Genomic DNA, 12,395 nt, shown 5'->3' with positions numbered 1-12,395 from the left:
GATCTTTTTCATCTTGGCAATGATGAAAATCCTAGATGGCTTTTAAATTTTATTTTCAAATTTTTAATTATTATACATTGTTTGTATGTTGCGGCTGGCACGACAAATCGACCAGGAATGTGAGGGTAAGAGGATGAAGAAAAGAACTCGAGAAGCAGAGAGATGGGGGCAGGAGGAGCACTGAGGAGGATGTCCAACAGTGCTAAGTTTATTCAAAGCATTAAGGCCATATATACAGTGATATTACAATAGGAGAAGCAATACATCTGTGTCTAGTTAAACAACCACGAGTTCCCATAATAAGTTTCACATTCGACTATAAGCAGACCTCATGATGCCAAAAGGCTGATGCCAGTACAATTGTTCTGTATTGATACAGCAAACCTGAAAGTAATTTATGGGCTGTACTAGGGCAGCAAGGACCAGCCATGAACTTATGACCCCAACCGAATTGTTCTCATTTGTTTAGCAAGCATGTGGGAAGTCACGTAGGCGAGCGCACAACACATAGCACAGACCCTTTCTCAGTGCTCCTCAACTTTTCCCGTCCTAAACCTTTTGTTAGGTTATTCGGATTAAAGGAGGCACAAGTCAGGGCCTGGTTTGGTCCTCGTCTCAAGCCTTATTGCGGCCTCCCACATTTGTAGATAACTTGGACATTATTTAAAAAAAGTAAAGGGTCTCCTGGGTGGCTCAGTGGGTTAAGGCCTCTGCCTTTGGCTCAGGTTATGATCCCAGGGTCCTGGGATCGAGCCCCACATCGGGCTCTCTGCTCAGCAGGGAGCCTGCTTCTTCCTCTCTCTCTGCCTGCCTCTCTGGCTACTTGTGATCTCTGTCTGTCAAATAAATAAAATATGTAAAAAAAAAAATTATTTAAAAAAAGTAGAACCACCAGTAATTTTGTTATTCAAAGAGAACAACTAATATTTTGTTAGGCATTTTAGTGTTTTCTTTTTGTATACTCTAATATTATTATTTAATATATATTAGATTATTTATGTAATTACTTATGCAATTATTTATACAATTTTATATCCTGTTCTTTTTCACTTGGTATTTTAGATATTTTCCCATTTTATTAAAACCCCTTTAGCATCGTTTTGATGGCATGGTGTAGTCATTCTGTGGAACCAAGGGTATCCAGCAAGTGTTTGCTGGAGTATTCACTATGTGCTGGGGACTGGGTTCTACTGCGAACAAGACACAAGCTGCTCCTGCCTTCATAGAACTGACAGTCAAGCAAAGATGCTGTTGTTTGTTTACCATTTCCCTAGTATCAGACTTTGGGATTTCCAGGTTTTGAAAAAGACTTTATTTATCTGAGAGAGAGAAAGCATCAGGGGGAGGGTCAGAGGGAGGAGCAGACTCCCCACTGAGCAGGGAGCCCAATGTGGGACTCGATCCTGGGACTCTGGGATCATGACCTGAGCCCAACCAACTGAGCAACCCAGGCCCCTGATTATTTCCAGTTTATTGCTATTGTAAATAGAGCTGAGATTTTAAAACAAACAAACAAAACTTGGAGTATTAGCTGAGAGAATTGGTTTTGGAGTCAAATATAAGTTGGGATTCTGCCTTTCTTACTAGAGATATGCTTTAACCTCTCGAAGCCTCAGTCTCCCCATTTGGGCTCTGGGGATAATAGTACCTACGTTAGAGACTTGTTGCATGGATTCAATGAGATAATACACAGAAAACACTTTTCACAGTGTACCAAGAGCCCAAGTATTCTTGTTAATAATAGTAATAACAGTAGAAGTAATATTCTCATTGTGCATGAAGTCTAATAGGGATTTTGGTATATCTTAATTTGCTGTTAAAAGAAAAGAAATACACACACACACACACACACACACACACACACATATGTTGTAATTATATATATGTATTTAAAGAGAAACCTCTCCCATTTATTATCAGATGAAAAAAGTTGTTAATCACATATTGTTATAGATGAATCTTTGTGTAAAAATCCCTAAAATTTTCCACTGAGAATATGGTGTTCCACAATACACTTAATAAAGTGGCACAATGAATGGTAATACTCTCTAGGGGAATTTGCAAAATGTCTCATAGTAATGATGGAATATTAACTTAGAATGCCTTTTTCAGCATGCAACTGCCATGGTCATGCCCTTGACTGTTACTATGACCCAGATGTTGAGAGGCAGCAGGCCAGCTTGAATATCTACGGCATCTATGCAGGTGGAGGGGTCTGCATTAATTGTCAGGTGAGTCACTATTTAGGTCAAAGTGAATATGTCACTGTATGGAAAGGAGCATTCATTAAGCCAAGCTCCCAGGGAGATGTTAATAAAGTGATATGCAATTGAGAGTATTTCTGTGAATATTTCTCTACTTTTGTACACAAAAGTCCTTGTTAGCTGGGTATAAAAATGGACTGAGACATCTTTGTCTAGATTCTGTTGATTAGATTCTTCATTTAGGTCTTTGCCTAAATAGGGAGGAGAGTCCCTCACTGTCACTCAGGATGCTATTTATCTTGTAGTAAAAGGGTCTAAGATAGTAGGGCAAATAAGTGTCAACTTCTGTGCTGATCCTAAATCCTGTTTTCAGACAGATTCTGAATCTAGACTCCATGAGGAGGTACATCATGATCAATTAATGAAGTCTGCCATTGACATTTAGTAAGAAACACTGATTTTTCATCCCTTCTGTAGAACAGTTAGGTTCACTAGAAATTAGTCAAGAGGAATGTATGATAGAGGAAGAATGTATGATAGAGGAAGATGTAATGCTCATGACTTTGGTCCATATTTACTCTGTGTTGTGTGCTCTCAGAGTGATGTTTTGTTAATGTTACCATTAAAAAGGTGCTTTTTTCAAGAGAAGCCCATTTATATGGAAGCACCATTAAAAAGCTCTTTTCAGGAGATGCCCATTTATATGGAATAGCTTCAAATTCTTAGAGACCCACCATCTTCCACCTTTCTTCCAGTCCATTTTGTATAATTTGTCAATGCAAGTAATTAAACTACAAGTAAAATATAAGTCATAAGTTCCTTACGAATGACAGAATTCGTGCACAAATGAAAGATCCCAGGATCTTAAGACTGCGCTCTTTAAGACCCTCAGGTGATTCATAGGCACGTTTAAGTTGCAGAAGCACTGGGCTGGAATGTGTACATAGAATCCTTTCTCCAGATGAAGGAGTAAGCCACTTCAATGTGTCTTTAAAATATCTTATTCCTCCTCTTCCTTCTCTCAGAGATACTCTGTTTTATACCTTGCTGTTTCTGAAAAGCATCAATATAGTCCTTTTTTGCATAGTGTCTCTGTGAAAGCATTTTGTTTTGTTTTGTTTTGCTTAGGAAATTATTGAAATTTGTTTAGGTTCATTGCATTTTTTTCCAACTTAAAATGCCTTATTTAATTAACTTAAATTTTTTTATTGTGGTGAAATATACATAGCATAAAATCTACCATTGTAGCCATTTTAAGTGTATATCTCTGCATAATTAACTGTTATATTATATTCATAATCCATGAATAAGTAGAGAATTCTGCCTCTGTTATGGCTTAGGACCTCCAACTGGATCCAAACTTTCCACAAATAATAACTATAGACTATAGACAAAATACAAAACAAAAAACCAGGAAGTCCCCTTTCCCCCAACCAATGATCTGAAGGCACTGGGGAGTACATATGGACAGGAAGTTTCCGGAGGGAAGCTGCTACTTGGCAAAAAGGATCAGTGTAGGGTGAGCTACATGTGTTTTTGACTTTTAGCCAGAGGACAGACCAAAGTTGGTGCCTTGTGGTATAACTAAAATTCCTCTAGAAAATCTAGGGTCTTTCTGCCATGAAGTACAAGAGTTTAGACCTTGGATGGAACAACCACAACTTTTGGAGAGTGACTAGGGAGTCCAGGAAAAAAGAAATCAAAAGAGAAAAAAAATCCCTAATTCTGTGTATAAAATCTTCCCAAGTTTCTTGCTGACCCCTGAGCCATCTACTCACAGATTGGCAAAGGCAAAATAATTTATATGAAATTTAAATTAGCACACAGAGTTACAGTTTTCAGTTTGGGTAAAATCAAGTTAATTATGTCATAAAACTAAACAAATCCAATATTCTTGAGAAGAATATTACAGAACATAATACTTATTATGTCTCTACAACATAATATTTATTATGTCCAGGATATCAGCCAAAATTTTTTGACACTTGAAGAACTAAAAATTGTGACCCATTATCAAGAAAAAAGATAATCAATAGAGACAATCCTGAAATTACCTAGGTGTTGAAATAAGCAGTTAAGGATATCATAACTTTGCTTGAGAATATAAATAAAAATATGTTCACAATAAATGAAAATATAAGAAATATCAGGAGAAAACTAGAAATTATAAAAGACTTAATGAAAATTCTAGTACAAAATAAGTACAAAATATATTATGTTAGATTATGGATGGGGCTAATATCAGAATGGAGGTAATAGAAGAAAGATTCAGTAAATTTGAAGATATATCAATAGAAATTATCCAGTCTTAAGAAAAGAAAGAAAAATATTAAAAAAAAATTAATAGAAACTTGCAAACTTGTGGGACAATGGCAGAAGACCAACATACATGTAATTGGGGTTCCAGAAGAGAGGAGAGAGAATGTGGCAAAAAAGGAGGAGGAGGTAGAAAGAGGAGGAGGAGCCAGAGAAGCAGAAGCAGAAGCAGCAGGGGTGTTGGTAGCAACAATGGCAAGAAATTTGTCAAATTTTTCAGTAGATTAGGATTCAAGAAACTTAGTGACTCCCAAGCCAGATAAATACAAGGAAAACCACTCCTGGGCCTAGCAGGGTCAATCTAACAGGGTCAAAGAAAAAGTGAAAATTTTGAAAGTAGAGAAAAACAACACATAACTATGACTGTGAATTTATTAGAAACTGCGGAGGCCACAAGACAGTGGAACATACCTTAAATGTGCTAAATTAAAAAAAAAGAACGGACTATTAACCAAGATTTCTATATTTAGCAAAAATAGCCTTTGACAAGGAAAGCAAAAGGACAAATGTTTCTGATAAAATCAAACTGAGAGAATGCGTTACCCAAGATATTTGAACCACCAGAAATGGCAAAGGAAGTTCTTCAGGTTATAGAGAAATGATATCCCATGGAAAGTCTCACCTTCAGCAATATAGCATAAGGATAGTATATTAAGATGAGTAAGGTTTATCCCAGGAAAGCAAGGTTGATTGAACATTTGAAAATCAATCAGCAGGCTGAGGAAAATGGTGGAGTAGGAGGACCCTAGCCTCACCTCAGAGCACGGATATAGCCAGAGAAGACTCACAGCAGTGTAAGTAACTCAGAAAGCAAACTGAAGACTGGCAGAATAAACTCCACAACTAAGTGTAGAGAAGAGGTCGCACTGGAAAGGGTAGGAAGGGCAGAGACAGGGAAGTAAATGCACTCACAGGACTGTCAGTTGTTGGTGGGGTGTGGTAAGGACACCTGAATCCCCTCTAACATTTGGCTTTGAAAACTAGAGGGGTTGGATTTTGTGAGTTCTTACAATCAGCAGGACTTAAAGCCTGGAATTAAAAAAAAAAAAATCAGTAGGTTCTGTTCTGGGAGTGCCAAGGGCAAGAGGAAACTGAATCCCTGCCCTTAAAGAGCACAGCAGTCTGTGGAGTTACAGCATAGAAGCAGCAGTCTGAAAGGCGCCTAGGGCATGTGGGAGGGAGAGTGATTTACTCATCTCAGAGCCTGTCCAGGAGGCTGACAGAATTACTGGGGAACTCCTTCATGAACAAAGAAATTGGCAGGCGCCATTTTTCTCCCTTGGCCCCCAGTGTAAACACATAGGCCCCCGAGGGACTGGCTACCTAACTTGCTAGCACTGCAGCCCCCACCCTGCCCCTCTGCCATGCTGTGTTTTCATCAGTCCATCCCTCTGGACAGCCCACCTCAGTCTGGCATGGTAGGGCCCCTCTTGTACCAGCTGGGGATGAAAGGCTTTTTGGCACCACCACCTAGTTGCCACACCCACCCTGTACTATGCTTCCATGGATCCACCCCTTTGGATGGTGCCTCAAACCCAGTGCTGCAGGGCTCCTCCTATAGAGGACAGGGGAGCACAAAACTTACTGTCACTGTACCCCCCACCCCACACTTGGCTTCTGTGGAGCCAGATGGTCTGCTTTAGTCCTGATGCCGCAGGGCCCCTCTCATGGCATGCAAGGCTTGCTAGCACTGCTCCCATACTGTGCTTTGGGGACTCTGCCCCCTCCAATACACTTTTGGCCAGAGCCCCTATAGGATATAGGCTTGGCAGTAGGCAAGCAGCATCTACGATGGCCAGCACCACTCCAAAGTAACTCTTACCTTGGAGACAGGGAAAGATAACTACACACATCAGTCAGATGGAGGGCCCAGCAATGGCCTGCTGTGACTGCAGGCCCTGCCTACCAGTGGAAGCTTCTCATGGGGCAACACAGGGATTTGGTGCTGTTGCATCTCTGGCAAATTCCTGGTCTTACTCAACTAGCTCAGGGTGGTCCCAGACTGGCCCAATAACACCACCAGGACCAAACTGCCCAAAACAGCAAAGAGAGCCATTGCAGATGCCTGGGCTGAAGAAAAAAGCAACACAGCCACAAAAACAGGGCACATGCATCACACATAGGAGATACCCCTGAAGTGCCAGGTTCAGGTGAAAGGGGGACACTGCACTGCAGGGCAGTACAGAACCTCTTCTTCATAAGGCCATTACTTTCAAGTGTAGGAGAAGTAGCTGACTTTCCTAATACACAGAAATAGACAGAGTTCGATGAAATGAAGGGACAGAGGAATATGTCCTAAATGAAAGAATAGGACAAAAGATACACAGCAAGAGACCTAAGCAAAATGGATATAAGTAATATGGTGGATAGAGAATTCAAAGCAATGATCGTAAAGATGCTCATAGGACTTGAGAAAAGAGTGGAGGACATCAGTGAGACCCTTAACAAAGAGATGGAAGAAATTAAAAAGAACCAATCAGGGATGAAGAGCACAATAAATGAGATTAAAAATACACTAGATGGAATAAATAGCAGACTTGAGGAAGCAGAGGAATGAATTAATGGTCTGGGAGACAGAGTAATGGAAATTAATCAAGTTGAGCAAATGAGAGAAATGAGAATTATGCAAAGTGAGGATAGACCTAGGGAACTCAGTGACTCCATCAAGCATAATAACATTTGCATTGTAGGGATCCCAGAAGAAGAGACAGAAAAGAGACAGAAAAGAGGGCAGGCAGACAAAAGAGGGCTATTGTCTGAAAAACAGTAGCTGAAAAAATCCCAAATCTGGGGAAGGAAACAGATATCCAGATCCAGGAAGCATAGAGATCTGCCAATAAAATCAACCCAAGGAGGTCCACACCAAGACACATGGTAATTAAAATGGAAAAAAAAAAAAATAGTTATAAAGAGAGAATTTTAAAAGCAGCAAGAGAAAAGAAGACAGTTACATATGAGACATTCCATAAGGCTTGCAGTGGATTTTTCAGCAGAAACCTTGCAGGCCTGAGGAAATGGCATGATATATTCAAAGTGTTAAAAGAGAAAAATCTGCCACCTGCAAGGCTATCATTCAGAATAGGAGAGAGAGTTTCTCAGACAAACAAAAACTAAAGGAATTCATAACTTACAAGAAATATTAAAGAAGGCTCTTTGAGTAGAAAGGAAAGACCACAAATGAGAGTATGAAAAATAAATATATTTGTAAAAATCAGTCAAGGGATTCACAAAATAAAAGTATGTAAAATATGATTCCGTAAATCTGAAACGTGGAGAAGGGGAGAGGAGGAAAGAATGGGTTCAAACTTAAGGACCATGCTACATGTAAACTACTATATGCAGAGGATATTATATATAAACCTAATGGTAATGACAAATTAAAAACCAGTAATAAATATGCAAAGAATAAAGAGAAAGGAATTCAAGTATGTCACCAAAGAAAATCAGCAAACCATGAAAGAGAGCAAGGAAAAAAGGATCAGAGAAAAACTGTAGAAATGACACAAGAAAAGTAACAAAATGGCAATAAATATATAACTATCAAAATTACTTTCAATGTAAATGGACTAATGCTCCAATCAAAACACATAGGGTGACAGAGTGGATAAAGAAGCAGGACCCACCTATGTGCTGCCTACATGAGACTCATTTCAAATCCAAAGACACCTGCAGATTGAAAATGAGGGGATAGAGAAACATCTATCTATCTTGCAAATGAATATCAAAAGAAACCCTGGGAGACAATACTTATATCAGACGAAATAGACTATAATGAGACAAAGAAGGACACTATATAATAATAAAGGGACAATCCAGTAAGACGATATACTAATTATAAATATTTATGCACCCAACATGGAAGCACTCAAATACATAAAACAGATAATAACAAACATTAAGGAACCAATTGATAATAATGCAATAATAGTAAGGGACTTTTCTGCCCTACTTATGTCAATGGATATACCATCCAGACAGAAAACCAACAAGGAATGATACTGGACCAAATTGATTTAACAGATATATTCAGAACATTCCATTGTAAAGCAGCAGAATACACAATCTTTTTGAGTGCACATGGAACATTCTCTAGATAGATCACATGGTAGGCCGTAAAACAAGTCTCAACAAATTAAAAAAGCTTGAGGTCATGTCATGTATCTTTTCTCACCACAATGCTATGAAACTAGAAATCAACCACAGGAAAAAATCTGGAAAGAGCACAAATACACAGAGATTAAATAATACACTACTAAACAATGAATGGGTCAATCAAGAAATCAAAGAATAAATAAAAAATTACATAGAAACAAATAAAAATGAAAAGACAAAGTTCCAAAGTCTTTGGGATGCAGCAAAAGCTGTTCTAAGATGAGGGCCTACATCAAGAAGCAAGAAAAATGTCAAATAAACAACTAAGACTTACACTTAAAAGAGCTAGAAAAAGAACAACAAAACTCAAAACTGGAAGAAAGAAGGAAATAATAAAGATTGGAGAAGAAATAAATGATATAGAAACTAAAACTAACAGAACAAATAGATCAATGAAACCAGGAACTGGTTCTTTTGAAAAAAAAATATATAGATATATAAATTTTGACTTGTATACACACACACACACACACACACATATTCATTCTAATATTTCTAGCCAGACTCATTAAAAAAAAAAAGGGAAAAGAAAAAGAAAAAAAGAAAAAGGACTCACATAAACAGAATCACAAATGAGAGAGGAGAAATAACAACCAACAGCACAGAATTTGTCTATGACAAATGATGTTAGGAATACTGGACAGCTACATGCAAAAGAATGAAACTGGACACTTTTTAACACCATACACAAAAATAAACACAAAATGAATTAAAAACCTAAATGTGAGACCTGAAACCAATAAAAGCTCTAGGAGAGAGCACAGGTATTCATTTCTTTAACATTGATTGTAGCAACATATGTGTGTGTGTGTGTGTGTGTGTGTGTGTGAGAGAGAGAGAGAGAGAAAGAGAGAAGGAGCATGAGCAGCGGGAGGGCAGAAGGAGAAGGAGAGGGAGAATCTTAAGCAGTCTCCATGCCCATCATAGAGCCTGATGTGGGGCTTGATCTCATGACACTGAGTTCATGACCTGAGTTGAAATCAAGAGTCAGATGCTCAACCCCCCTGAGCCACCCAGGTGCCCTCAGTAACAACATTTTTATAGATATGTCTTCTGAAAGGAAAATAAAGGCAAAAATAAAGTATTCAGTCTACATGTAAATAAAAAGCTTTTGCACAACAAAGGGAACAATCAACAAAACTGAAAGGGAGCCTACAGAATGGGAGAAAGTGTTTGCAAGTGACATATCTGATAAAGGGTTTATATGTAAAATATATAAAAAATTCATTCAACTCAGCACCCAAAAAACAAATAATATAATTGAAAAATGCAAGGGATACCTGGGTGGCTCAGTCGGTTAAGCATCTGCCTTGAGCTCAGGTCATGATCTCATGGTCCTGGGATCAATCCTTGCATCAGGCTCCCCACTCAGCAGGGAGTCTGCTTCTCTCTCTCCTTCTGCCCCTCCTTCCTGCTTATTCTCTCTTTCAAATAAGTAAGTAAAATCTTAAAAAAAAAAAAAAGAAAGGAAAATGGGCAAAAGGAATGAACAGACATTTCTCCAAAGAAGACCTACAGATGGCCATACACACATGAAAAGATGCTCAACATCACTCATCCTCAGGGAAATGCAAATCAAAACCCAATGAGATATCCCCTCACACCTGTCAGACTGGTTAAAATCAACAACACAAGAAACAAGTATTGGTGAGGATGAGGAAAAAAGAATTATCTTATACTGTTGGTTGGAATGCCAACTTGTACAGCCACTGTGGAAAACAGTATGGAGGTTCCTCAAAAAGTTTAAAATGGACCTAACCTACAATCCAGTAATCTTGCTACTGGGTTTTTATCCCCCTCAATACAAAAACATTAATTCAAAGGGATACATGACCCTGACATTTATAGCAGCATTTAAAATAGCTGAGATATGGAAGCAGTCCAAGTGTCCATCAATAGAAAAATGGATAAAGAAGAAGAGATATGTACATACAGTGGAATATTATTCAGCCATAAAAAAGAATGAAATCTTGCTGTTTGCAATGATATGGATGGAGCTAGAGAGTATAGTGCTAAATGAAGTAAGTCAGTCAGAGAAAGACAAATACCATATGATCTCACTCGTGGAATTTAAGAAACAAAACAAATGAATTTAAAAGAGAAAGAGAGAGGAAAAACCAAGAAACAGACTCTGAACCGTAGAGAACAAAGTCATAGTTACCAGACGTGACGTGAGTGGGAAGGTGGGTACAATAGGGGACAGGGATTAAGGAGGCCACACATTGTGATGAGCACTGGGTGATGTATGAAAGTGATGAATCACTGTAGGTACACTTGAAACTAATATTACACTGTATGTTAACTATAGTGGAATTAAAATAAAAACAATAAATTGAAAAATCAGTCTGCTTGATCATCATAGTAGCAGAATAAAAGAGAAGGATCATATGAAATACCATTAGACAAAACCAAACCCATTTTACAATAAAAGCTCTTAGCAAACCAGAAATAGAAGTGAAACTGCAATCTGATAAATGGCATTTGTGAAAAACATGCAACTAACAAAATATTAGAGGTAAAATATTGAACTATTTCCTTCTTGAAGATTAGAAATAAGACAAGGATGCTTGCTTTTCACTAATTCTACCAAACAGTGCCCTGGAGGTCTTGAACATTGCATATCTTAATCAAAAAGAAATAAAAGGCATTACTATTGGGAAGAAAGAGTAGAACTGCCTGTATTTGCAGATGACATACTATTTATGTAAAAAATCTTAGGCAATGTACATAATAACTACTAGAACTAATAAGTGAATTTAGTAAGGTTGAAGAATACAAGATGATATATAAAAATTAACTTGATTTTTATATTCTAGCAGCGATCAATAGGAAAATGAAATACAAACTCTATTTATTTTTAAAGATTTTATTTACTTATTTGACAGACAGAGATCACAAGTAGGCAGAAAGACAGGCAGAGAGAGTGGGGGAAGCAGGCTCCCTGTTGAGCAGAGAGCCCGATGCGGGGCTCCATCCCAGGACCTGGGATCAGAACCTGGGATCATGACCTGAGCTGAAGGCAGAGGCTTTAACCCACTGAGCCACCCAGGTGCTCCATACAAACTCAATTTAAAATCATGTCAAAAGCAAAAAAGTTTAGGAATATATTTAACAAAAGGCATGCAAAACCTCTATACTAAAGCTAAGAAAACACTGCTGAGAAAAATTTAGAAAAAAAATGAATGGAAAGTTATAACATATTCCCAATATTATAAGATATCAATTCTCCCCAAATTGATCTACAGCTCAAATGCAGGTTTTTTTGGTAGAAATTGCCATGCAGATTCTAAAGTTTATATTTAAACTTATGGTTACATAAATGACCTAGAATATACAAAGCCATTTGAAGAAGCAGAATAAAGTGAGAGGACTTCATTATCCTACTTTTTATAAAGATTTAATTTATTTTTTTATTTAAGAGAGAGAGAGAGCACATGCGTGTGCAGGGGGAGGAGCAGAAGGAGAAGTAGAGAGAGAACTGAGAGCAGACTTGTTGCTGAGTGCAGAGCCTGATGTGGAGCTTGATCTCATGACCCTGAGATCATGACCTGAGTGGAAATCAAGAATTGGAGGCTTAACTGACTGAGCCACCCAGGTGCCCCTGTGTTATTTTACTTTATGACTAAGTATAAAGTTATAGTTATCACAACAGTGTGGTATCAACATAAGGATAGATAAATAGATCAGTGTAACAGAATAGGGAGTACAGAAACAGACCCACCC

The 12,395-nt window shown here is 38.0% G+C and overlaps 1 protein-coding gene across 2 annotated transcripts in view; it reads left to right on the top strand.

Moving 5' to 3' along the window:
- The window catches only part of LAMA3 (laminin subunit alpha 3), a 266,072-nt gene that overhangs the window by 80,808 nt on the left and 172,869 nt on the right, over positions 1–12,395 (top strand). For both annotated transcript variants that reach the window (XM_032859753.1, XM_032859754.1), the window contains one exon: positions 2,113–2,231. In XM_032859753.1, coding sequence (XP_032715644.1) covers positions 2,113–2,231 — 119 coding nt within the window. The remainder of the gene's footprint in view (positions 1–2,112; positions 2,232–12,395) is intronic.

This window comes from Lontra canadensis, unplaced genomic scaffold (genome assembly GCF_010015895.1).
Source record: "Lontra canadensis isolate GAN:19392208 unplaced genomic scaffold, GSC_riverotter_1.0 scaffold17, whole genome shotgun sequence".
Lineage (NCBI taxonomy): Eukaryota > Metazoa > Chordata > Mammalia > Carnivora > Mustelidae > Lontra > Lontra canadensis.
Note: the sequence above shows the minus strand (reverse complement) of the source record. Positions and strands in the feature narration are given on the sequence as shown.